Below are 27,622 nucleotides of genomic sequence, written 5' to 3'. Positions count from 1 at the left end.
CAAATTGTTGGTATAGATTTTCAGTCTTCCAGGTCATGGCAATTGTATGAGTTTGAATAAAGTCAACCGGACTGCAATTATTTGGTTCTTGAAGATGTTTCACCGCTAATGCGCCTCTTCAGTTAATTTATTCTTCAGCTGAAAAATGTCCAAATTATGAGACATTTCAGGCTACAGTGTTGTAATATGCCCACATTTTGTATTATGTTAAAGTGTTCAAAATTGCAAAGTGGCCACATTTGTATGGCTCCAAAAATGGCTGACACTTGTAAATTGCACCATACTTTAATTTTGAATAACTTGCACAACCATATGTTTAAAAATGGTGGATTATGGCTCTATAGAACCAAACTGTGTCCTTATAGGACAGATTACTTACCAAGAAATTTTCCTTTTTCCACTTCGACATCAGTTGTTAATTTAGGCTGTATTTAAATCCAAACAAAGTAGCTTTTTTTTACCCCAGAGAAATAAATAATATATATATCTATCTATACATATATATATATATATTGAGAGCGGAGTCTTCGCTGATGTACCACAGAGCTGTAATGTAAATGTTGTATTCCTGTTTTTATATACCTCTTACACAACTGAGTCACATTTGAGACTGTATTTGATTTGATTTTTTTACTTTCTTAAAAGTGAAAACAGCATGAAAACTTAGTTCCAAAAAACAAACAAAGAAAAGAAAAACACAAAGTAATGGAGTAAATGGGGTGTTTTTGAAGGGAAAGCACAAAAAAGAGGAAGCAAGGAGGCTTTTGCCCCCCATCTGCAACATAAATGGCAAAGGCAAGTGCCTTCTGGTGCCTTGCTTTTGAAAGCCTTAGTCTCTTTTCTCATCCCACCAGCCCAGCTTGGCATAATTCTTTCTGCCCTTTTTCCTTACAATGACAACATTCTTCTTTCCAGGACAATGCATCAGAGGAATGTTTCTGGCTCTGATCTCATCATCATCATAAAAGAATCCTGATGTAGCTGGTAAGAATAGACAGGCTGTAGTAATTGCATAAAGGATGCCAGTCTGGTTTTCTTGCCACAGCATTGCAATAGTTTAAATAAAATAAACATAAAGCTGAGAATCCTTCTAGGAACAAATTAGAATTGAATTGCAAAGAAAAAATAATTAATTAGATGTTTATAATGATCTTCCTTAATTACCATTTGCTGAACTGGCTGTCATTGATAGAAATTGAACAAATTAACCTCCCAATCAGGCAAAATTCTAGTGATTTTCAAATTTTGTGTAATAAAACAGTCTTATCCCCCAAATATTGCCTAATTAAATTTGTTTGCCTTAAATTTTGTTTTTCATTATGATATTTGACAGAAGTTAAGATCCATCTAGTTGACCGTGTGACTTATCAGAAAGCAGACAGATACAGGACTAGCATAAATGTAGCATCTACCTCTCAGTAACAAAACGTACGAGCCATATTAATGCATCCACATTAGTCTTTTTTAGTAATCATTACATGATGTTAGACTTATAATGCTGCTATTAGATTCAAGCACTTATATATTCTCCTGCCTTTTGCTCCCTGAAACGCCCACTTTGCATCCATTTTTTTCTCTTCTCCATACAGCAAATAACATCTTAAGTCACAGCTGTCGTGTTGTGACAGTAATCTTGCATGTGAATGAAGAGGCTGATATAGAGCAAATTCAACTTGACTACACAAAGTCAACTAGGGCTGCAACTAATGACTATTCAGATGGTCAATTATTCACCGACTACTAGAACAACTAGTCGACCAATCGAATTATGTATCTCATAATTATTAAAAGGATCTAATATCACTTTCAGCTTTGAAATCTTGCATCAGGTTGCTATGTAAGTCTGACGTGCCTCGTCTTTAAATGTTCGAGCATTGCAGACGTACTTCTGTGGTATGCTTTGCAAATTTCACTTGCATTTTGTAGGTTTATCATTGACGTCCTCTGCCGCAGTTCTGTTTCCCTGTCGGCCGCCATATTTTTCCCCTGACTCACTTTATTGCGCATGTGCAACTCTCAGCAGAGATAAGAAAAGAAGACAATGTCTCACTCTGTAGTTTTTTTATTTATTTATCTATTGCCACCAATAGTTAACGGGTAAATTAGTTGTCGACTATTTTTATTAACGTTGACTAATCATTACAACCCTAAAGTCAACTTTAATGTATACTGTTAAAAGGAAGCTTTATTTTCCATGGCAGGTGGATGAGGATTTCCCATTGTGATGTGATGGTAAATACATGTTGGTTTGCACCTGCTGCTACAGTATGTCTGCATGAGGAAGAGGAGAAACAGTGTGTGTCTTGTCAGGGCAGTGGAAGGAGATGGTGACAGTGACTGCAGAGCTATCTGATATATGAAGGCAAGGCTACATAGGAGGTGCTGTCAAACACGCTGGTACACTGAAGATACAGTTGTGTGTGTGCAGTCACATATGCTTTTCTGTAGCACTGGCACACCGTAGCATGTGCACCTGTGGGTTCTGGCATGTAGAAAGTCAGCTGATTGGATGTCAATCACAGGTACTTTACCTGTCGTGGCAGTGCTGCTGGTGACAGAGTGAGGGATGGCTCTGACCTTCAGCGAGAAGGCAAGGCAGCACAAATAAACTACCCGCACACTTACGCTTCTCTCCTGCTCTTCGTCTCTACCTTGGTGAGACAACGTTGGTGTTGTTTCGTGTTAAAACTGAAGCGAACAACCACAAGTCATCTAATCCAAATTGTGAGGTTGTAAAAGATAACATGAGTTTGCAAGAGTTCATTGTAAAGAGGGATCAAAGGAAATTAATCAAAATCCCTGAATTATAAGCCTTATTGATCTTTTCTTAAGAAAAATACATTGCAAGCGCAGATTGCGGTGTGCTTGAGATAGTTTTAAGATTATAGCTGTTTTTTCTAACCTAATGAGTAATTCTTTAGTTGTTTTACATGAGCATCAACCTAACAATGCCGTGGTTGTCTTTTAAGACTGCTTCTACCTATAAACTTGTTTTAAGACCACCCAGTAGCTGCTTAAGAATCACTCTCAGGATTTTTCTTTAAGTCATATTAATTCTCAGGACCCATTTTGACTGCTTTCATAAAGCTGATTATGGATTAGAAGTAAGTTGCATACATTTTTGGAGGTTAAATACAGTAACTGGGCTCGCATCTCATGCACTTATGGAAATGGGCAGCTGTGGCTTAGGTAGAAAGGTGGGTTGTTCACTGACCTTAAAGGTTCGTTCTCATGCAGAAATGTCTTTATTTAGCACTGCTGATGGGTGAATGAGTTAGTGAGGATTCCTTATAATTTAGTAATGAGAGAAAATGTAAGGTAGTTTCATTGATTGAATCTGAATAATGTATTGGTTAAAATTAGTGTTTAACATTTTGCAATGTTATCAGCGATAAAAGTAGTGAATCATATATCTGAGAAGAAATCTGAAGGTCCAGTATAAAATCATCCAAACTGCTGTGTGCTTTAGAAATAGGTGGTTATTTTCCTCATGTGCCTCTTTGGCGGTAAACATCAAAGTTTAATAATCAACTTCTAGCTTCTAATTTTCACATTTTTCCTAGTAGATGAGAACTGGCTGGAGAATCTGGAGAATCGGAGCTCCCATTAGATATGCTCTAATTAAAATGCATGTAATCCATTGATTTCTTTACAACTTCTCTGACCACTTGGTCTGCTGAAATTAATTTTTGCAATGCTGTTTATAGTATGAGTTGATTAGGGTCATGTTTACAGTGCAATAATAAACTGAACCAATGATTAAAGCCACAAAAGCAAAGTTGTAAAGAATTTACAACTTGTGGTGCATGGTTTAAAGGTTCCTTACTCGAAAATATTAAACAACAGTAAAGAGATCATTGAGAGCTTAAGGACGTGAAGGGATGCTTGCAGAAAATCTAATAAATAGAGAGACAGCTTTAGAGTGGAGCCAACAGGTCACTGATAACAGAAAATGGAAGATGGGTTTAGGATGGTAAAACCCCGAATTGCACAGTAAAGGTGTGACCTCACCATGGACAGTGATGGGCATGGGACCTCTGATGGATGGTCCAGTCTCAGCCCTCTTCGCAGTGTCATTAGGCAGGGACATTTGAGGGACTTGTCTAAATGCACCTTGCAGTGCTTTGGCCCATCCATCACCTCGCTGCTGTGTCTGTAGAATGGAAAATTCCAATGGGAAGTGAATATTTTGACATGTACGATCAATAAGTCATAACCTCTCTCAGCAGGCTTTAATTTTTAGCATGGAATATGCGCAAAAAAGACTTTATGATTTATTGAAATAATAATGGTTTGCCACTCTTTTCTATACTTCTACACTATGATGAGAAACATATGAAAATGTAAGAAAAACTGTGAAATATATACTTCTAACTAAAACTGAAGGTTTTGACTTGGATTTAGTGGCCTTTAACTAAATATCTTTATATTGGGTTTCAGCACTTCACTTACTCATATAGTCTTTTCATAAATCCAAAGTGGCCCCAGTATGGGTTTATATCTCAGCTTTGTTTCTGCAATATGAATTGGAAACACGATATAGCACAGATGCAGACCAAAGGGGCAAACTAATTTTCTGCAGCTAAAATGCTCTTGCAGTAGTTTTATAGCGCACAGTAAATGCACACATGAGATGATATGGAATTCTTTTTTATCTTTCATTTCATTCACTGATGGGGATCATCATAGGGGAATTCTGCAGTTTTAAGAGCTTATGAAAGATTAAGAGCCTATAGATGCTTTAAAAACACCATGAATCAAACTTTATATAAATAACATCTTTCCTGGTTTCAAGTGAAAGTTGACTCACGACTGGGAGTAGATCTGCAATATCTCCTTTAAAACCTGTAAGAAATAACAGTAAAACCAGCCAGCAAACTAAATTCAGCTCAGGGTGGCATTATCTCCAGATTGGCAGGTCTGGTGTGTGAGGTTTCTTCGGGACTGCTGAGACATTATGCAGTCTGATTGGACATGGCCACTGTGAGTTGGAGTTACCTAAATGGAAAAAAACTTATTTTTAGTTTTTTTTTTTTTTTTGTATTTCTATAAAGTGTGGAAGGAACGCCACTCACAAATAGCCATGGAGTGGCTGAGTGTGTGTTTAGAGTGTCCACCTTTAGACAGATACTCATCAAACAATGGGAGACGTGGTTATGGAGGTGGGAGGGAGGCAAATCTGTCAGTGACAGGCCAGCCAATACACTTCCATTTGAGGAAGCTGTCAGTCATCTGAGAGGCGCAGTAATGGGATGGTTGTCACCAGAGAGAGACAGACTGAGTAGAAGGCTGTAGGAAAAGGAGGGCTAGAAAATAATTTAATAAAGTGGAAAGATAAAAGCTGCCACCTCTCTCAGACTGTTTCTACTGCTGCTGTCTACAGCTAAAAGGGACCAAACTAAGAAATGTTGTACATTTTCTAAAATTTGAAAAACTGTCACATTGATGCTGGGAGGTTTTTCATTCAGATCATAATTTGTTTTTATCCTGTATTCAATTAAATCATGTCAGTGTCAGCAGCAATCTAAAGTCAACACAATTGCTTTATTCTGCTTCTTCTCAGCCATCTCTGTTAGCTTAGCATGTTAGCCGTAAATCTTCTCTACATGTGATAAAAGAACCAAATATAAGTATTTACATTAAAACCGTGTGCATATTCATACAGAAATGTAGAGCTATGTTCGTCTAGTGCTGTCTTATGATAGACTCAAAAATGATTGTTTGAATGATTTAGAGATATTTTTAAGAAAAGGGATTTGCCCTTTTTTATTCTCAAAACAAAACCACATCCACATGTAGACAAAATAGTTTTACAGACACAGTTGAAGCTAAGATGTACAGTGTGCTTACAAGTTTTTGGACAGGACTCATTCAAATGTTAAAGGGATGTCATTTACATATAAACATTTTCTTGCTGTTTTGTAGCCAAAACCAGTTCATTGTCAATGTTTTCCCACCAACTCGAAGTCAAATGGGTCGGGTCTAAAATTGTCAGTGTTGGTTTCTGCATAGTTGAAGGGTTGTTTTATGTGAAATTATTCTTGATAATCAGCAAGTTACTGTTGATTTATGTGTAAACATGTAAAAAGCTCTGTAAGTATACTTAGCATTAGCTAGGTCCTCACTTGCCATGCAAAGAAAAGGAATGGTGGACAATCTGACATCCAAAGCGAAGACCCTTGATTTTTGACTCCATACATATTCAACAGTATTTATTTATCCAAAAATGCCTACAAGGAGTTAGGAGAGAGGTAGGTGGCAACCATAGACTGTATGGACGGAGCCTCCGTGATGTCGCCTTTAGGTTTCCAAAAAGGTGAATTGAAGCTCATTGGGCGGTTCCCACCGTCGCCATCTTGGCAGCGTCACACTTGTTATCATTCTCAGAAAATCCAAAAATGGGCAGAGGTGGAGCTGAGAGGAGACTGTGAAGGTGGGGGTGGATGACTGACACCCATAAAACTCCGAGCTGCCTGTAGCTAAGAGCTAACCGAGCTAACCCAGAGCTAACGGTAGCTAACCAGCTAACGGAGGTAGGCAGGCTAAAGCTAAAATCCTAAAATGGATTTTTGTACCAGGCTTTAAACATGTTTATTTCTACTGTGAAGTTTGCCTTTTTAACATGGGAGTCTATGGGTATTGACTCTGTTTTGGAGCCAGCCCCTAGCAGATGAAGGGTGAACTTCAATTTTCTGCACTTCTGCATAGGCTTCACATTTTACCAGCCGGGGCTGCTGCTTGGTGGTGACACTACGAAGCCAAACTCTGCGCCACAGTCAAGAGTACCATCCCAAAATCCTTTCACTTTTCTACTTTGTTCTGTTGTGAATGGTTAAAGTTGGATGTGACATTGTGTTTGGTAAAAAGATGGATAAGAGTTGTGCATTAGTGATAGTTTGTGGTTTGTGTCAAGTCATGAATGCTACTCTACACGACATGTTGGGAACAAGGTAGCATCAAATAATTTCTAAACATAGATTTTTTAAAACATTGTAAAAACAAATTTTCTGATAACGATCTTATACATGAAACGTGTGGTTGTTACTTTGAGTTATATACCCAGTCAAATAAACCAAGAAATACTGGTTCAAAATCTATTTCATCTTCGATGTTGACACATGTATATGTGTTTCTATTCAGTCTTGACTGGATGGAAATCCAATAAAAACATTTTCTCCTGGCTTTAAAACACTAAACTAAAATGAAGAGTTTGTAAAAATGGCAAAATTTCCTCTTTAAGTTAAAGGATGTAAAAACAGTTAACAGCTTCTTGAGCATCTTAAATCTCAGCAGAGTGCAGCTTTGGAACTCTCTCCATCTCAGCCAACTTGTTCTTCTGCCATATCTTCTCATTTCAAGTCATGCATAAACAGACATATCCAACAACAGAAGAGTGATCCCAAGAGTCTCTAGTATGGTTAAAGTCGGATTTGAAAAATCAAAACAAGTACAGACACCCTCATACGGCAAGCATTGTAGGGATCTCAGTGTTCTTTTTGATGGCAGCCTCAGTACGCGTAAGGACTTCAGAACAGAAAAATCTAAAAGATTAAAGCACATGCAGCTCACTGCAAGTGTAATTCTACCCTACTATACAATAGTTAAGAGAAACTGCAAAAATCTGCATTAACAACAAAAATGAAACAACTTATCTCTCTTTTCAGCTCCTTTTGTTTCTTCCTTACCTGTGCTCACCATCTTTTCTGCCATGCTGTGCATTCTCAAGAGAAAAAGAAAAAAACCCAAATACTATAAGCACTTTTTTTTTTTTTTTTGTCCTTGCTTCTTGTCGCTTCCAAAATACACAAAAGACTGTCTTGCAGAATTCAGAACATAATTTGACAGCAAACTGACTGTCCACCGCCTGCAGGCTTGCTTGCAATAAAATACCCTGTCCTAATACCCACCCAAGGCATTTGGCTTTGAGCTTGTGTGTGCAGTGATGTAAATAAGACCCTTGTTTTCCCCATATTCTAATCCGTAGGCTTTATTGTAGAGTGTAGAGAATGTTTTTTTACCTCCGGCCTCATAATCACCCTGCTTCTCTAACCTACTTTGGTCTTTTCATCCTCCTCTTTATCCACATTGTCTTATTCATTCTTGTGACCTGGCTGTACTTGCACACTATCCCATGACCTGATCTCAAATAATACCTAAATTGAATGCTCATTAATGCAAGATTATGGTCTCTCTGAATAGCCAGAGTAAGGTCTAATTCTGTGCCTATGTACAGCACAAAGAACCGAACACAAAAGGAGCCAAACATTGACCCCTGCAGGAGTATGAAAGGCTATGACCAGGCTTCTGCATCATATTGTTAAAAAACATCCCTATCCAGAAGTTATTACCTTTTTAGCAATGACTGAAGAGAAACTACTTTTTTTTCAAGAGATAAATGATGGAAAAAATCATTTAGTTCACTAACTATACATTCTGCTTGTATCTCCCTTCCCGCTGCTCCATTTTACATTTCCAATCATAAAAATTTCAGGCAGTTGGGTGGCAGAGAACAACAAAAACTAAACCAACTATGATTACACAGCAGGAGGTCAAAGAAAAATGTACAGGCTAAGATAAGAGTGAGCTAATTGGCTTGCTGAGAAGTGAAAACCAGAGCCTTTCATTCCCTAGGCTTTATTTAGACATGCCCTTCATTAGGTGAGTACAAAGGGGACAGAGTGATGATCACATTTATCGAGGGGGAGGTGGAGTAGGTCCTAACTCTGTTTGTGTGTCTATGCGTGTGCCACATAGAGACAGGAGGGGGGTCTCCTTGTTTATATGTGCATGCCTTTGTCTCAGTGTGAGCGTCAGAGGATAAGCATGAAGCCTCCAACAGAGACAGGGGATGAGATGGATGAGGTGCGCAACGTGTATGTGCATGCAACTCTGCTTGTGTGGAGACTTTCTCATGAGCAGAGTGGCTCACCGCTCGTCTGTATGCAGGAAAAATAGGAACCTGTGAGTATCTCCCTGCTGTTTGCATTACAGCATGCGTGGCTATCCACAGACACAAAGACTGATGGACGCATCCTCATGCATCCTGTAGCAGAAAAATATACACAATACGACCAAGGCAAGACAAAAAAAAAGAAAAAAAGAAGAAACTTTTATCCTCTGACACTTCCCAACAAACATCTACAATGTTACATTAACTAAGACAAAAAAAACCCTGTTCATATACATTAAAAACACAATTCCAAGACTGAGGCTGTTTTTCCTACTGTAGTCCACAGGCATCAACTGTTTAATTTGGTTAAATGTTGGATAATGGCCTCTCCTTCAAACTATCTCACCTATCAAATACTGTGCATATTGACCTGAACTAATCATCTTCACTAAGTGGCAATTTGGGCATTTATCCCTAAAAAATTCTCTGTAAAAGGAAGTATTCTTTTAAATTAAATTATGTTATTCAGCACAATGTGCTCACTCTCATCTCGACAGGCTTAAAGGTCAAACCTGTCTTTTTTTTTTTTTTTACCATATTCGGGGCTGACTTTTAGTTTTAAAAGTATATCAATGGTACTCTACAAACAAGCACTGATGACGTCATGTTCACCCTACCTGAGAAACCTACTGTAGGGTCTTAAAACAAATCCAAATGGAACTAAAATTAACCACGTATAAGAACCCCTTGTCATCACATGACTTTGTATTATGGTCATAAAAAGACCACATGAAGTCCACTAAGCACTTACTTTGACAATTTAGCAATCTCCTACACCTAATCAGTGATCCAATGCTGCGATGGAGGTTTGCTAAATTGCATCACAGGATGTATAGAACCAATCTGTAAACATATTTTATATCCCAAATGTATAAGTTAAAGAATACCATCACGGTTGGTCTTTTATTTTTTATAAAGAGTTTTTGGCAGGGGTGTGTAAACCTCCCTCAAGACAATCTGATCTAATAGAGACATGGAGTAGGATATGATTCTGGGACCTTGTGTTTATGTATTAATTTCTAATATATGTATAATAAGTTGCCAAAGTCCTCACTCTCAACTGCACTTGAAAATCATTCATCTTTAGCAAATAGATGCTGTGTTTACCATTGACTTCACCAAGTTTTGGTTCAGTTGTGGTTGCAAAAACTCTTCAGTATTCATTTTGGCATCTTGTCTGTTTTTGCTTGTGCTGCATTAGCATCCAGGGATTCACCAGGTGAGAGCTGTAATTTATAGAGCTAACACTGTTTGCATGACACTTTCAGCATTGAGCGTTGGACGCCTTCATGCAACAATGTTTTGTTAATATAATGCTTAGATCTGAGCAGGGCATCTGGCAGGTAATATGCTGCTCTAACAGTGAGCATTTTGCACTCTTAGCTTGAGCTGAAGTAGTAACAATGCAAATGCAAATGTTTACCATGGCACTGAGCATGATTTATTTTCATGCCCATCTTATCACATTGCTATGCCTAATGAGGACCCTTTGTCTTACATATCAGAACACTTTATATCCTTCTAACATAATTTTCAACTAACAAATTAACATATTCTTGGTGTCCACTGTATGCCCTAGACAGGTTGCCAGTCCATCACAGAGACATATGAGACAATCACTCACTCACAGTCACCAGCTTATGAACGACAAGCATATGAAACTCCACACAGAAAGGCCCCAGCTGATGTTCAAACCAAGAATCTTCTCTCTGTGAGGTGACAATCCTACCCAGAAAGTGCACATCTTGTACAGATTTCTTGCTTAGCCTTCTTGTCCATGCTCTAGACTGTCCGGCCACTTAACTTCTATTTTTCCAAGATCATCCTTTTTGGGTTCAGTCAACATTACCTCAATAATTGTCATATTAAATTAAATTTTTATATTTGCGAATAGATTTAGATCCACTCACATCGGTATCCTGATGCATCCGAAAAGAGATTGTTGTTGCTGGGATGTGTCAATTATTTGATTGATTAATCGAATAACTGCCTGATTAGTGGTGAATGTATTTTGCTACAAGCTTTAGCAATAAACACCACACAGCTCTTCTAGTTACAGCAGTGTCCCGTGTCTGCTTCAACACTGCTGGGTAAAGTACCCCAAAGCTATCTGCAACTTCACCCAGGAGTAATTATTATCCTCAGCCTTCCTTCCTCAGTTTAGAGGCGGAAGCAGGGAAGTTTAACAGCTGGAGTTTTCACCAGTAGTGGAAGCATAAGACCGGAGCAGCAAGATTACTAAACATTCACGGAAATGTTGCTCTATGGGAGTAAAAAACACAGACTGAAAGGAAAATAACTGGTTTTGTTGCTGAATGCTCCTGTCGGCGTGGTGTTCAGCTCACCTGGCATTGCAGCCGTCCCATAAATGCAGCCGGCCCAGATTCAATCGTGGCATGTTCCCAACCCACTTTCTCATCTACCACAGAATGTTAAAGGTCCCATATTATGCAAAAATCACTAAAGGTTCTAAAGGTTTTCTAACCTGTGTATGAGGCCCAAAAATGAGAAAATTCTGTCTCCTCTCTCACTTGCTTGCTCCACTTTGGGCAAGTGTGTTTGTCCAAGTGTGAGAATGGATATGTTATGCATGTATGTACCAAATGCTTGCTCAAATAGGTGAGTCTGAGATCTTTCCTTTTGTGACCTCACAAAGGGAAATAACCACTGCCCCCAGTAGTGGATACTGTCATTGACCCACAACCCACTAGCTGGGAAACATAGGAATTTATTGGTGCAGTCTGCTCAATGATAAGAAATTAGGAAAAAAAAAACCTCAGCTGATTGGGCTGACTGAAGCATAATGATGATCACCAGAAGTGTTAAATGTATTAGTTTGTGGATGACATGTCATCAACACATCAGCAGCACTTTGTAGAGTTCTTTGCACCTTAGGACTTAAAGACTTCCCTGCAGTTTTACTGACAGTCTGGTAAACGCTTAATTCATAGCACGTGTGTGTGTGTGTGTGTGTGAGTGTGTGTGTTATGTGTACTGATGTGCCTGTGTGAGTATTTCCATTTACCTTCCACCCACTGTATTCACCAGAAGAAGTGAGCGATGGGAGTACATTACTCTTTTCTCTTCGCTTGTCTGTCTTTCCCCTGCTGTGACCTGCACATACATTATTAAACAGCAAAGAACATTGTTCTGCAGCTTTAATTTTTCAGCAGGCCAGGGGCGGACTGCAGACACACCCAATTCTGAAGCCATGGGTCATAATTGCATACTACCTTGTGTACAGTTTTGTGTGTAATTTTTCTCACACCCCTTAGCAAGTGTCTAAAAGCATTTCATCCAATAAGCTCTCATGTTGCATTTCTTATGTGCTTTTACCATTTTAAAACGACCCAGTTCCTGCCTTTACCTGGTCTCTCACAAGTTTGCCACTTACATATACTTAACTAATTCTTCTACTGCATTAAATCTTGAATTGAATGTTTGAGTGTGCAACAACCTCCACGGAGCAAAGCAAAGGTTATCCTGAGATGTAGCATGCAGGATTTGTTTTTATCCATATGCGGTGTGATCCTGGCACTTGAGATTCCTCTCAGTTTTATTGTGTCACATAACACAGGAATTGATTTACCTCCATAAACATAATGGCATAATATGCTCAGTGCACTGTGCTGCACACTGCATCACTAAGGAGATTTTTTCTTTCTGGATCTTGTGGGAAATTAAACCAGCTTCCATCCAACAATGCATCCCGACACACTAATACACAAACATATATATAAATCTGCCTATGGAGGAAAAGGATCATTGTGCAAAAGTAACACAAAGTCCAAAGGTGTATATAGGCACATATTGTTTTATATTTATTTTTTAATAGCACAATTACTGCCATACCTTTGTAGAATACATTTGTAGAATAACATCTTTTTCTCTCCCGTATAGGGATTTGTTTCATAATGTTTTCTGCTTAGTCTAGCATAGCAGGTCAGTAATGGATCAGAGGAAGGAATGCTGTGGGTTTCAGTGATAAAGGTATGTATGCAAGCTGAGAGCTTAGCATGTCATGACAAAAGGTAGGCTTGTAGATTTACAACCATCTGTCTTTTTAAGAGGTGGATACTTTTAATATTTGATCTGCTCTGATTAATAACAGGCACACATCGCTGGCCTGTCCGTTCCCTGGATAAAAGGAAAAAGAGAGGAAAGAACAATAAGTGTTATAAGTGGTCAAATTTTTATTTTTATGTAAAAGAAATTTAGCTCTTTTTTCTTCGCAGTGACTTATTTGATTATTCTTTGTTTGTGCTGTATAATTTAAAATTCCAGACCAGTGGAGTCCAAACTTGTTGCCCTCAGTTGAAGCAAACTCTTTTTCACACTGCAGAGAGCTGCAAAGAAAAAGTACTTTTTAACTTTTCCTCCAAGGAAGCAAAACTGGCCCCGAAGTGCAAAAGATGCCAACATGTTACAAAAATATAAAAGACAAATAAAAAGGGCAACATAAATCACAGTAATAAAAAAAAAAAATAGGAAAAACCCAACAAGGATAGAGTAAATACAGCAAGCCCTTCAGAAAATACAACGCGGACAAATAAACAAAAACAGAATACGTCAACATTTTTAAAAATACATCTCAATGGACAACATTTCAAAAAGTACAATTAAAAAAGAAAACATAATATAACTAAAAAAAAACAAGAAACAGATCGCTTCAGGAAATACTGCAGTTTAAAATAAACAGCACATTTAACAACAAACAAGGAGGAAAAAGCAAAATAAAAGACAAAATGCAACATTTCAGAAAGTAAAACACAAGAAACAAAAAAAAGATAAAACTGACATACAAAACAAGAAATGCAACATTTTACAAAACCCTAAGACAATTTTAAGTATTATTTCTGCATTTAATAATTTATTTAGGTGTTTTATGAAGTAAAACACTTAAATAAATTGTCTGAATTATTGTGATTACAATTTTGAACGATCGGCTTATATTCATCTCTTGAACACTTTTTTTTTTTTATGAAATTATGTAAACAGCAGATTTGAACTCTGCAGGATGTGCAATGTTGAAGTCTAACTGAAAAAAAACAATGAATGAAAGACTGACATAAACAAGAAACATTATAATCATTCATCACCTTCCCCTCTGCAGACCGGGTTTCACTCCTGGACTATGCAACACTGGAAGACTGCCAGCTGAACTAGTTATAAGAGGGGAGCAGTCAGGATTAGTGACCAGCAGGATGGTCTCCTGGGATATGCAGTGCTACAGGGAGGAGGAGGAGGAGTTGTCACTGAAGCATACAGTAAATGGAACAAAAAGGGCCAACAGTCATACACTGGGGAAAGCTGCGCGCCACAGCAAGTGTGTTTATGCAAGTGTGAGAATGGATGTGTTATGCATGTATGTACCAAAGTGAATGGCAAACAGCTCATTAGTTTTGGTATAATCTGCATGTGATGTACAGTGGGTCTACATGTGGAAACCGGCAGCTTGCCAGGCTTGGAGTGTCTCTTAGGGAAGAGTAAAATATTAGACAACACTTGCCACACACACATCTGCCAAACCCCCCGACACACACACACACACAGATTGGGTACACACACAAAATTTACAGCTCAGTGCCGACATACATATACTGCCACATTTTGGAGTCTCTCCCATTCACCGTGCACACACACACACACACACACATATGCAGCAAGAAGTCCAGACCAGTGTGCTAAATAAAGACAGACAGTAGAACAGATTTTCACACCCAGCGGGACCATTAGCAGCTCAGTTAGACCACCAGCAAACTTCCATCCTCATCAGCATCACAAACAGATTTTGACACCTGCCATCAGAGAATAACACACACATGCATACATACACACACTGTGAGGAGAAAAACGAATCCTATGTATGCTCATATACTCATTTCCAGTCAGACATTCAAAGCAGATTAGTATTCAGTGCATAACTGGCCAAAATATGAGTAGTTTGTGTGTGTTTGTGTGCATGTGTGGGGCCCCCGGGCTGCAGCTGAAATATGTATGTCATGTTCGATAGCGCTGGGCCCCTGAGGACTGAGCTAGGAGGGAGGTTGCTACCACTGCACCACAGTCTCCTGGGAGCTGGAAAGTACTGACTTCCCCATGAAAATTCAGACACATTTTGCACGGGGTGAGCTAAAGCTAAGAAAACTTGTCATCTCTAGAGCTGGCGAGCTCTCAGACATATTGGGAAGAACTTATATACTGTTTTCATAACCACATTTGGAATAAATTTGTCTTTAAAATGGACATAAATGGTTACTGGTGCAGCAGATTCAGCACAGCTGGCTACCGCTTGTGTTACTTTCAGTATGGTGTAATTTTGTGAGAAGGAATCTGGACAGGTTCCTGAGCGCTGAGGGAAACTGAAGTTGTTTGAGGAAATAGGTGTATTATTGGAACTTGGCACTGAAATGAGTCATTTAAAACGACTGAACAGCTACATTCTTATTTGACACAACTCAGTCTTTACACATCACCTACAAATCATGAAGCTTTTAATGAAGTGAAACCCATTTAACTGCATGCCTTTGGTTTTCTTTCTTTATATACTTTACCCTAAAAGATGTATTTAGAATTGGTACATAATTTGAAAATTAAAAATATGGGCTCTTTGGACAAATCTATTTTGAAGACTTCTTTTATATATTAAATGTCCTTTTCACCAGACCACAGTGAAGTGGTCTGGTGGTCTGGTTTTACACAAAAGAACAGACTTTTATCCCTGCTTACATTTGTAAATAATGCACAAGCCTTGTAATAGTTTCAATAAAAACTGATATTACAGACCCTGAATTTCACCACCTTTGTCAAACTTGACTCAAAACTGCAGAAATACAGCAAGGATATACCTTTTTTTTTCATAGTAGAACCAGCTGGACTCCTCGGTAAACACACAAAGGATGCAACACCACTTTTAATTTATTATACAGCACTTTGGTCAGCTGTTATGTCATTTTTAAAGTGCTTTAGAAAAAAAGTGGTATGGTATGGTATCATAGAATTTAGCAAGACTTTGAGGCAATACTGACAAACAGAAATGTGGAGAATTGGAGTTGTAACTCATTCTTTCTGTGACTATTTGCAGATTCTGGTTAACTCTTAAACATGTGGTGTGTTGGCAAAAAGGACCAACAGGGAACACAAAGCCACAATGTAATTGCACATGTATGTGTGTCAGTATCATTAACAGAAGGTTGTGTGAATGATTGTCAAAAAGTTGCGGTCATACAGCTGGTAACTGTTCCTGGGAGAAACACCACCATGGTACTAGGTGCTATTATAAAACATTTCCCATCGCTTTTATCTTTCAGTCATCATCCACCTCCCTTCAAACTCTCTCAGATCTGAATCAAAACTCTGACTGTCCAGTACTCTGCTGTTAAAAGAAATCTCTTTATTTCTTTTTCATTATTTTTTTTCTGTGACATTAAACATTACAAACTCATGGTGTTTAAAATCATTTAAGGAGTTGACTTTGACCTTTTCAAGCTTGTGTTTGGTAGAAAGTAAAAGAGATTTTTAGCTACTGTTATTTTAGACAAGAAGTCTCAAAGTTCTGCTGTATTATGAATTCTCACCCAGGGGCAGGCATTTGTACCTGGCACTGTTCTCATTAATGAGAGAGCTGATTTAATTGAGTGTGTGCTGCAGACATGGTTGTGAGCGTCCGTTTGACACACTAACCTGCGCTCACGCTTGCACCGAACCACACACACTAACATGTCGCAGCTTTGAGCCGACCTGGGCTGTGGCCCCAGGGAGCATCCTTCACATTGGCCTGATATTTATGCAAATGAGGGACCTCATAGGCACAACAATCTCTTTGTATTGTACAGATAGCACACAAAGAAAAGTGGAAGCTTAGGTTGGGTTGGGTTTAGTCTTTTTAGAGTGGATTTGTTTGACAGTTTCTTTTTATTATAATTGCATTTGAACATTTTGGCCATTGTAATGGAAAAAGGCAGCTGATGTAAAAATATGTCACCTTATGCTGGCCTTTTTAACAATGTTTTCAAGGTATATAATGTATTGTCTGTATAAATGTCACACATTTCTAATCCATGTGGTTGTGTGAAGAATGAGTAATTCTGTCTGCTAGATGTAAGTACTTCATTTTCATTCTTTTTCAGTTCTTCTGCTATATTATTCCATTTCCAGGACGTTTACTTGAATTATTTTACATTTATGGTGCTAAAGTGATAGAAAGTCATGGAATACACAAGCAGTTTTACAAATAGTTGATGCAAATCCCAGTTTGGGTTTCTTTTGCAGGCAATCTGTTGGCTAAATATTATGATTGCGGCCCCCTCTATTACTCAATAAGCATGAGTAAAACAGAAAACTGTGTGCTGCATTTAATTTCACTCCCCTTGCCGTAGAAAACACTAAGGACTGTGTAAGAAATTATGATAATTTCCAGAGTTAGAATATCTACGCAAAGAGGAGAAAGTTGCCATAATTTTACCGTCTTTTTACTGAAAGAATCATGAAAGTAATATTCATCATTTTTATATCAAATCAAATATTTTATAAAGCCCTTTTCATACATAAGTAGCTTAAAGTGCTTTACATAACATGCACATAAAAACAATGCATGCATATATATATATATATTTATATATATATATATATATATATATATATATATATATATATATATATATATCTTACATGTCTCAGTTCACTAGTTTTAATCACAAATTTATTCTTCTTTAAAAACAATTTAATTGGAACTCATTTAATATTATAGTGATGTCAAACTGTGTATAAAAGACTGACATCATTACAATTTTCACAATAAACAGATGTATTGTACCAGCTAGTGTGTTTGTTTTCATCCCTTTTAAAAGCTACCAATAATACACTAAATGCCTAATTTGATAAACTGGAGTTATAAAAACTCTAAATATCCAATTTTAAACCAATAAAGTGCCATAAATGTTGCAACATTGAAAGTCACAATTCAACAAGTTTCCTAAAGCCACACAGACTAATCACGCCTGCAATTATTATTGACAGAACAAAAATTCAGTGTCAAAAATGTTATCAGTTGTGCATTTTTTGCGCATATTTATAGAGGTTTCAAAGGCTGCATGAAAATATGACATAGTGAGATTTATTTGTCAAATGAAAATGTCTGCATGATAAGTGTGCATTACAAGCTGCCATCTCCTATAATGTTTACTTACCTATTACTGTTTGCTCATTATAGTGCACTGATTGTATGTTGTCCTTTGTGTGAAGCATTGTGTAAATTTAGATGATAGTCGCTTGTTGTCTGTAACAGATTTAAGTCTACTTAATGGGTAGTTTGTTTTAAAATGAGGAAGCAACTATTGGAAAGAAATATAAAAACAGTATTTTTACAAGTCTGGACACAGACACCTGAGTTAGACGTAATGGTAGTTCAAGAGATAAAATACACTTACCAGACACATAACTAGGTTAATCTCACTAGTACCAGTTGTGGCCCATATTGATAATATCATCATGCGGTTACAGCAGATTTGTCAACATCACATCCACAATGCAAATCCTCTGTTCTGTCTCATCTCAAAGTATTCTGTTGGATTGAGATCTGGTGACTTTGAAGGCTGTTTGACTATGGCTTTTAAGAACACTGTAGGCTATTTGTCATGTTCAAGAAACCAGCTTGAGATGATTTCAGTTTTGTGACATAGTACAATATCTTGCTAGAAGTAACCCTTTGTCAGTGACAATGTGCCAATAGGCTGTCATGTCTAAACAATACTCACTTGGTACTGAGGGGCCCAAAGTGTGCCAAGAAAATCATTGATACAAGGCAGGATGGATCCAGGTTTTGGGGGAAAAAAGTAGTTTTTAAGTTGCATTGCAATGCAGACGTGGATGTTTCCGAATGGATGTACAGCTGTTGAAAAACTGAGCGTGTGGAGGTACTTCAGTTTGTTTAGGTGGCTTCACGTGGTGACATGTAGTCGGGGGAAATCGGGAATCAAGCCACCGACTTTCAGGTAGGCAGAAAACTGCTCTTCCTCCTGAGCTACAGCCATCCATTTATGGAAACAGAAGTTGTTGCACTAACCAATGGAGGTTAAGCGAGTTTTCCTCTTCATTGCGTGTCATGACAAATATAAAAAACACTTTACAAGTTTTCACTCAAAGTAATCACAGCTAAGTGTCCATACAGGAAAAAAAGCATCAGTGATAGTTTTATAATCACATCATAACCATGTGAATTGTAATTGGGTGGAATTGTGATGCATACCTAGTTTTCATTCTGTTTATGCCAAATTCTGAGCCTGCTCATGTGCATGTGGCAGGTGAAACTGAGACTCATCAAACCAGGCAAAGTCTTTCTAATAAAATCTTCTATTCCAATTTTGGTGAGCCTGTGCAAAAATCCCAGTAGATCAGCAGTTTCTGAAATACTCAGACCAACAACCATGTCACATTCAAAGTTACTTAAGTCTAATTTCCTCCTCATTCTAATGTTTAGCTCTGACTTCAGCAATTTGTCTTGACCATGTCTACATTCCTAAATGTATTGAGTGCTGACATGTGATTGGCTGATTAGCCATTGGTGTGAACAAGCAATTGAAATAAAGTTGCTGGTGACTGTATTTAATATTTCAAAATAAATCAATAAAAACAACTGATGGCAAATGTGTCATATTTCATACACATTTCTAAGACTTCCTGTACATATATGCTATAATTATTTCTGCAAATGAGGACTGTATTCTTTAAAAGGCTATCTTCAAAGACAAGCGACTGTTGTTTGTTCCAACAAAATAGAAAACTAAAAAAAAAAAAAAAAAAACTTTAAAAGGATGAGCTTAACTGAATTGCTTCAGTTAATAACGAATAAATTAATTAGGTTCATTCAAAAAGACAAAGTCGGGATTTGCCATCACCAATCCAGAAACTACTGAGATTAATATGGAAAATTACTTCATATCAACTCTTTTTACAGTGTGTGACCACATTAACTCTTTCACTGCTGGATTCCTGTGGATAGCATGAAAGGAGCAGAAGAGATGCTGACTAGATTATTCCAAGAAGCATCTATGTGTATAAATGTGAAGAAAATGGATTTGTGGATGTGTCTCATTTTCCTCCTGAATGGTCTTCAAAGCTGATTATACTGGTTAAGACTCGTTTGTGTGTGTATGTGTGTGTAGATGACTATTTGTATCCAGAAATCAGTGTTTGAGTGAGGTGTAGCATGCATGATAAATGTGTGAATTATGGTGTAGCCCTGATAGAAGACTGTGACATATATTTCATTTTCCATTTTCATATAAAATAAACAATCATTTGATTAATGAAAATTTTATTTGTATGTTAGTTATTCATTAAAAAAAATCATTAGCCTCCTCGCAGCCAGTGTTTTGCCTGCTGCTGTGTGATTCCACAGTGAGATAACAGTGATGAGTTCTCATGGACTTCCTAATGAGTGGGACTATTGCAGATATTCATCAGTGATCAATGCTCTCTTTGGCCTCACAACTTCCTGTGGGTCCACTGGTATGTGTTTGCAGACATTATGCATGCTCAGGTTTTATTTTGCATACCCGTCTCTGCTTTTCACTTCATAAGCTGCCTGTCTTCTCCCTCCCTACTGTCCTGCCTCTCACCTCATGCTCTTTTATCTCCCCATCCAAGATAAAAGTAAAGTGTGTTCCGCCAGGGAACAATTAGTCTCGGCCATCTCCAATCACTTACTGCATGTCTCAATTTCCCTAATTTTCAGACTATCGTCTTCAATGCCAGGCATAGTATTAACCCACATTGCTCTGAGAGAGGCCCAGGCACTCAAACTCTAAAGGCAGCTCGTTGTATTTTACATTTTATCTCTGTTTTGCATCTGTTAAGCCCTCCATCTGCCATGCTGCTCTCTCATACATCACTTTCACTCAGATTTATATATATATATATATATATATATATATATATATATATATATATATACTGACAGACTTCTCAGTATGATTCTGATTAGCTGTGCCTATTCTTTGGCTTGGCTTCTTTTTGAGTAGTTTTCTTTTTGCTTCTACTGTTTTGGAGTCTTTCTTCATGTTGGACCAGCTTAAGGAATCAGCCCCCATGCTGAAACCAAATCGGGTTATGAAAAACCAGAAGTCAAAAACAAAGAGCAGCAAAAAAGTATATCAATACACATCAAGAAGCTGCTGCAGCTTATGAATATCCGATATTGACTTGACAGCTGTAGGCAACATCTGTCTGCTTATGATTTTCATGTCCAAATGAGCCATAATTTATCATCTTGGATCCAACTACTATGAAATCTAAAGTGTTATACTACCACGTTATTTGACATAGCTTAATACTGTGTTTTAATCTCTCAGTCTGACTCTCTAGATCTGGGGTGCCCAAGTCCAGTCCTTAAGATCCGTTATCCTTCAACTTTTAGGTGCATCCCTTCTCCAACACATCTAAATCAATTTAGATCTAGAGGACTGGACCTGGACACCACTGCTCTAGAATAACATGTTATTCATCAGCCTGTTTTATAAGTTTATTGGAGAATACATTTGGCTGCAAGTTCAATGGGTGAATCTACCGCAGATACAGCAGCGTTCTGAGTTCATCAATGGCTTGACCCTCAATGAAGCATCTGAATATCTTTTGGGTAAAATGTCTTTTTAATTTCCTTATTATACAATATTACAACACCTAATCATACTTGCTATCCTCATGACATTTTTAGTGTGGTCTTTTCTTCCAGAATATGCTGTCATTTGAAGAAATCCTCTGACATTGAAATGGGCTCACTTGCTTCAAACTAGGCCTAAAACATGACCATTACACCCCCATGCTTAACAATTCAAAGGCGCTTGTTGAGGATTCGCCACCCTTTTTCTCTCCAAACATCTGTTTACCAAATTTTTGACATAATTTTATTCTCTTATGCTTCCAAAATGCATCCAGCTTGTTTAGTTACTCAATTACAAACTTCTGAATCGGACCACTTCTTTCTCTTTTGAATGGCCAGGTTTAAAATGAGCACAGGCAATCAATGTTACCACGGAGCTCTTTGCTGGGCCACAGGAAAGAGTCATAAATGTGGAGGGTGGGCTTACTGACCTTCTACAATGGTGTGGCCACCTCATTTAGAAATTCAGAACCAGTTAAGTCTTTTTTTATTTAAAAGAAAATGGGAAAGAACTGAATTGCAACAAAAAGGTAAATGTTAAAGTAGCAGCAGATAAACATAAGCTCACTGTTTCTTTAATTTTCCAAATTTATACTGTTTTAATGATCACACTTTAAAATGCTGCCACTTAGAGGGACACTGACAATTTCCCTTTGTAGTAGAATATTTGCTGCTGTCTTTATTTATATTGTCCAGTGTTTTAATAAAGTCAGGTGGTTTTTATAGATCCTTCTCCAAATGCTGTGCATGGCTTTCCTGTGCATCACCGTTTGTAAAAGGTGATTAGTAATTGTAAACACCATTAGGCTGCACATATGATTTTCTCAACACCTCTTATTTGTTTAAACAGTGTTTAAAGACTAGCTTGATTATAAAAAGATGTCTTTTTGTTTTTTTGGTTTTTTTTGCACTGTTGTTTTGTTTTGTTTTGGGTTTTTTTGTACAGATAAACTGCACTCTGATCATATACAAAATAATAATAATAATAATCAGAAAAAAGAGGAGTGAGGGTCAAATGTGTGTTGAAAAAGGCATTTAAAGTGATGTACTTCTGAGACCAAACCAGTTCTTTGTTGAAACCAACTCAAATCAACATAATTTTCTGACCTTAAATCTCTGTGCGTCTGACTTGTTTTGATGGTATACTGACTTTCATTAAGTACATTCCTGGGGCTGTCATGTACCTGCAGCATCCCAAGGCTGAAAAACTGTACTTAACAATGTTTTTTCCAGCCACGTGACAGCTGCGTTTCACTTTACGGCACTGCGTCCAGGAACTGGATATCAACACACTGGCCGTTTTGAACGTGTGCCATGATGGCTGATTAGAAACCTAAGAGGGCATTATTGGAGGAAGCTAGGAATAAAAAAAGAGAGAAACTGACAGAGTAAGAGATAAGACAAGAGTCTACATTAGACTGGATTTTACTGGTTGGAAAGGTTTCAGCAAAGAAATAGGATGTAAGAAAAATGCTGAATTGGCTTTAAGTAGAAAATGCGAAAATCTGTAAAAATTGTGCCGCTTTTTTTTTTTTTTTTTTACTGGTCCCATCAAGCATCGGAGCAAGGAGAATCTTAGTCTGGTAGTCGTGTTGTGCTGAGCAAATTTGCTTTGCCAAGAGGAGCTTTATAGATATGACTCCTCTCTTCATACTTAAGTACTATTTTTATTTAAAATTTGTTGATTGCTCAATTTACATTTTAAAGCTGGACCTGACAGAAAAGAAAGGAAAGTGAACAGAAAAGAAAGGAAGAGAAGAAAAGAAGAAAAGGAAGACAAAGATACAAAATATAGATAAGAACCACAAACAGAAAAATGGGAAAACCAACTGCTACACTTGTAAGGAAACAGAAAACAGCCTACAGCCCCTTTAAGAAAACTGAGCAGACAATCATCAGGAGCACCTGCAGGTGGAAAAAAAACCCAGCAGCCACCACGGAAAACTGGTTTAAAACTGGTTCTATTCAATCATTTCGGTTGAAAAGGTGTAAATGAGAAGAATACCCCAACATTTCTTCTGGTCATTATTTTCTATAACTGAAATTTTTTATTGTTATTTTAGCTTATTTGAATCTAAAATTTGAAAGTGTTTTCCACAGCAACATGGTTAAAGAAAACTAAACTCCACCGTACACAATATTGTTGCTGTAAATATGACTTACAAAGAAATGAGGCTTATACTTCCTAACAAAGTAAATTTGAATGTGATTGAAAACAAAAAGCTTATCAATCATCTTTTGTTGCTCACTTTATTTTACATTCATCCCCTATTTTCTTTCACTTTGCTCACTCTTATCCGTCTACCTCCAGTGGATTTGTCGAGCCAAGATAGAGGAACAAAATATCAGCACTATAGATCATTTTGACAGTTTAATTTCAATGCCTGATTATCAGTCAATTTGATAATTATATTATCCAACCATCCAATTAATGTGTTCTATATTTACAGTGATGATCAAGTAAGTTCTCCACTTGTACATCATTTATAAAGGGTGGGATGTTGGAACCACATGGGACCTTGACAGTTTGCCTGTGAGGCTTCTTGATTGAGATATAAAAATCAGTGTTGCCACGTTGAGCATGTGCATCACCCTGCGGAGAGCTTCTCACCAGTCCCCATCTATCTGTTCCTTCACACTTAACAGAGCATGTTCAGGAATCACAGCAAGAGCGAAAGACAGAGCAAAGCGGAGTGGAGGCGAACGAATGATGAAAGGATTTCACGCCTCCTCCCTGGCTTTGCTCCTCTCCTGTCTGCTCTGTGTAGCTTGGGGGAAAGTGCCAATGAGTTACTGACACACAAATACACGGAGTGTGAGATGCAGGACCAATCTTTCATGACTTGATGCCTTGCTTCCTCTTCCCTGTTAGCCAGCTGTCTCTGACACTCACAGTAAAAGTCAAAATCGCCCAACACAGGCAGCAGTGCATCACAGGAGATTAAGTGGCTCCAAATGGAACATGTTCAGAAAGGGTTTTCCATCTGGAATCTTGCAGCCTTGTGTTTACATGCCAGTGGTAATCAAATACAGCAAAATTTGCTTTGTGTTAAATTAGATCACAGCATCTGCCTATATGCAGTCTGATACAGTTGCATGAATCAAGTCTTTCCATTTAAATGATTTCTACAATTTATATTCACTGGATTATTGCTTATCATCATACAAAAAATACCTTATCTATAGAAATGTTCACATGAATTCGATGTACCTCTTTTTTAATTCATGAAACTCCCACTTTTTTATTGTTTTGTCTTCTTTTGTCATTTTCTGTGAATTTCAGCCTCCAGGATGAAAGATGTGGAAATTAAGAGTGTTGTTTGTGTTTTTCTTATGCTGTATTTAGTATCAAGAATTGTCTTTATTATTAAATAAGGCATTCAATTCAAACCTTTAATCTTTGCAGATGATGTGCCTCCTTACTTCAAGACAGAGCCAGTGCGTAGCCAGCTTCATCTTGAACGCAACAGGCTGGTGCTGACCTGCATGGCAGAGGGAAGCTGGCCACTGGAGTTTAAATGGATTCACAACAACACAGAATTAACACGCTTTTCACTGGAGTACAGGTGAGTACACCTTTTTAGAAAAGATTGGCATCACCTCACTTCATTCGATGAATTACTTTTTTGGAATTACTTTTAAATTTGATATCTAGATTGATTATGTTATAGATTCATTTTATAATGTCATTGACTTCACGTGCTGGAGTGTCTTCGTGCCAAAGACTGAACCCCAGTTTCTTTCTGATGTCCTGCTCCACTGAAACTGTGTATGAGTGTGAATAGAAAACCCATTTTAAAACATGGATACCAACAGAATCCCCCAAAAAGTCATGACAGGATCAAGTTTACAATTGTCAAGCATCCAATCATCCCTGAGCTGAAGAAACCAATTATTGGACCTTTTTTGGGAAGGAGTGTGGTTCCATTCTTGTGTGCTATTGGAATTTGAATGGCTTAACAATCCTGGGTCTTTTTTGTGTTATTTTGCATTTCATGATGCCTTAACTGTTTTAATCTGCAAAAGGTCTGGACTGCATGCAGACCACTTCTGCTGCCTTATTCTTCTACTATGATGCCATGCTGCTGTAACAGACACTGCAGTTTAGCATCATCTTGCTGAAATATGCAAGGCCTTCCCTGAAAAAGACATTGTCTAGGACAGGGGTCTCTAACTCCTCATGAGCTACTGTCCTGCAGGCTTTAGATGTCTCCTACTACAACACACCTCTGCACAAGTCTGTTAATGACCCAGTGATTTACGTCCGGTGTGTTGCATCAGGGTAGAATCCAAAGCCTGCAGGACAGTAGCTTACGAGGACCGGAGTTGGAAATCCCTGGTCTAGGACAATGTGTTGCTAAAAAAACCTGCTCCTGAGCCCATGCAGTGATTTCCATGACTGAATCATGTTTGTTTTTAAATTAGTGTCACTTTAAGGCCTGAATTATGTGCACCCAGTAATTGGTTTCAGCTGTATCCTTTGCACACAAACATGTTTACAGAATCTTTTAATAATCTTATGCACTGTGGATCATGGAATAGTCAAAGTCCTCGCAATTTTATGTTGAGGTACATTATCCTGAAATTTCTCCACAATTTATACATTAAATTTTTGCTGGACCTCTGCCCAGCTTTATTTTTAAGACTTCCTCTCTAAGATGTTTTTTTTATACCCAGTCATAGTGTCCTGTTGCAGATTAACTTAATTACTTGCAACATGTTCGCCAGCCGTTTTTTTTTTTTTTTTTTCTGTTACTATCGCTTACTTTTCTAAGTTTTGTGGCCTTTGGCCCAACATATTTGGAGATCTGTGACTGTCACCAAATCTATTTAAATTAAAATCTATTAATTTTTTAAATCTATTCATTTAATATTTATTATTTAATATCTTTATAAAATAATAAAATTATTACCTTTAATATGTTTTCTGTGTTCTGTTCATTATGTTTTATTAGCATTTGCTTTTTTTTTTTTTTTTTTTTTTTGGATAACTGGGATTGTAAATCCAAATTTGACCTTCATTACTAATTCATATTTCCTCATTGATCTAGCAACATATAGAAAAAGAATTTGATCCAAGTTTGTGGATTCCATTTAGATTCTGCAGATTAACTCAAAATATTACACTTTTTTATCATTTAAAATTAAAGTAACATTGAAGCAGAATTGCATCTCTAAACATAAAACTCCTTTTTTAACCTTTAACGCCGTTTTTGTCTTCTGTCTCTTCAGGCTGGTATAGTACTTTTTCAAACCAAGCCAATTATAGTGCCATTCCACAATAGCCAAATGAATGATAGGTTGCTATTTTGCCTTTTCTCTTTTATTGCCTCTGCCTCTCTCCTTCCCCTCCTGGATCTGTGACCTCCATCACTGTCTCTGGCGAGGCTGCAAACAAGCAGAAGGCGTGAATGAGGGTTAGGGCAGGAGATAAACCGTCTTTAATGGTAACTGGAAGATCCTAATCATGTGGCAAACATTGCTCTTATCTTGGAGAGCAGTGTCTCTGCACTGAGAGTTTCCACAGTGGTGTAAATGAAGCACTTGAGGGTTGAAGGAAAGCTTGCTGACATGCCGCTGATCTTAACTGAACTGTTGTGCTCGTATTTGAGAAAGAGAGTGAATGTGAAAACAACAGAGGTTGAACATACAAGCAACATCAGCCCTTTTGATGGAAGACCTTTCTCTGGAGACAGATAACACCAAAGTGGAAGCAGCAGGAGGATAGGAAGGGCAAAAGTGACAAACAGATGCTGGGACAATTGATCAGAATGGACTGTACTTGAGATTAACACTGTTTGCTGGAGCCTAAGGGCCCTTTTGACTGTGTTATTGGGTGAATGATTGAGTGACAGAATGGTTGATTAAGCAGGCACTCAGGAGGTACCAAGCTTTGAAAGGTTCTGTGAGGTGTTTATAGTGTTTTAGTGTGATAAAGGTTTTCTTGGTATTGGACTGCACAAAAGCATATTTGGTATGTCTTTTCTTTTTTTTATCCAAAAATTAATAATGAA

At 37.7% G+C, this 27,622-nt stretch overlaps 1 protein-coding gene across 5 annotated transcripts in view; it reads left to right on the top strand.

Moving 5' to 3' along the window:
• sdk2b (sidekick cell adhesion molecule 2b) overlaps positions 1-27,622 on the top strand; it is a 306,701-nt gene that overhangs the window by 187,209 nt on the left and 91,870 nt on the right. For all 5 annotated transcript variants that reach the window (XM_041974087.1, XM_041974085.1, XM_041974084.1 and 2 more), the window contains exon 2: positions 25,015-25,174. In XM_041974087.1, coding sequence (XP_041830021.1) covers positions 25,015-25,174 — 160 coding nt within the window. The remainder of the gene's footprint in view (positions 1-25,014; positions 25,175-27,622) is intronic.

Source organism: Melanotaenia boesemani, chromosome 21, assembly GCF_017639745.1.
Source record: "Melanotaenia boesemani isolate fMelBoe1 chromosome 21, fMelBoe1.pri, whole genome shotgun sequence".
Classification (NCBI taxonomy): domain Eukaryota; kingdom Metazoa; phylum Chordata; class Actinopteri; order Atheriniformes; family Melanotaeniidae; genus Melanotaenia; species Melanotaenia boesemani.
Note: the sequence above shows the minus strand (reverse complement) of the source record. Positions and strands in the feature narration are given on the sequence as shown.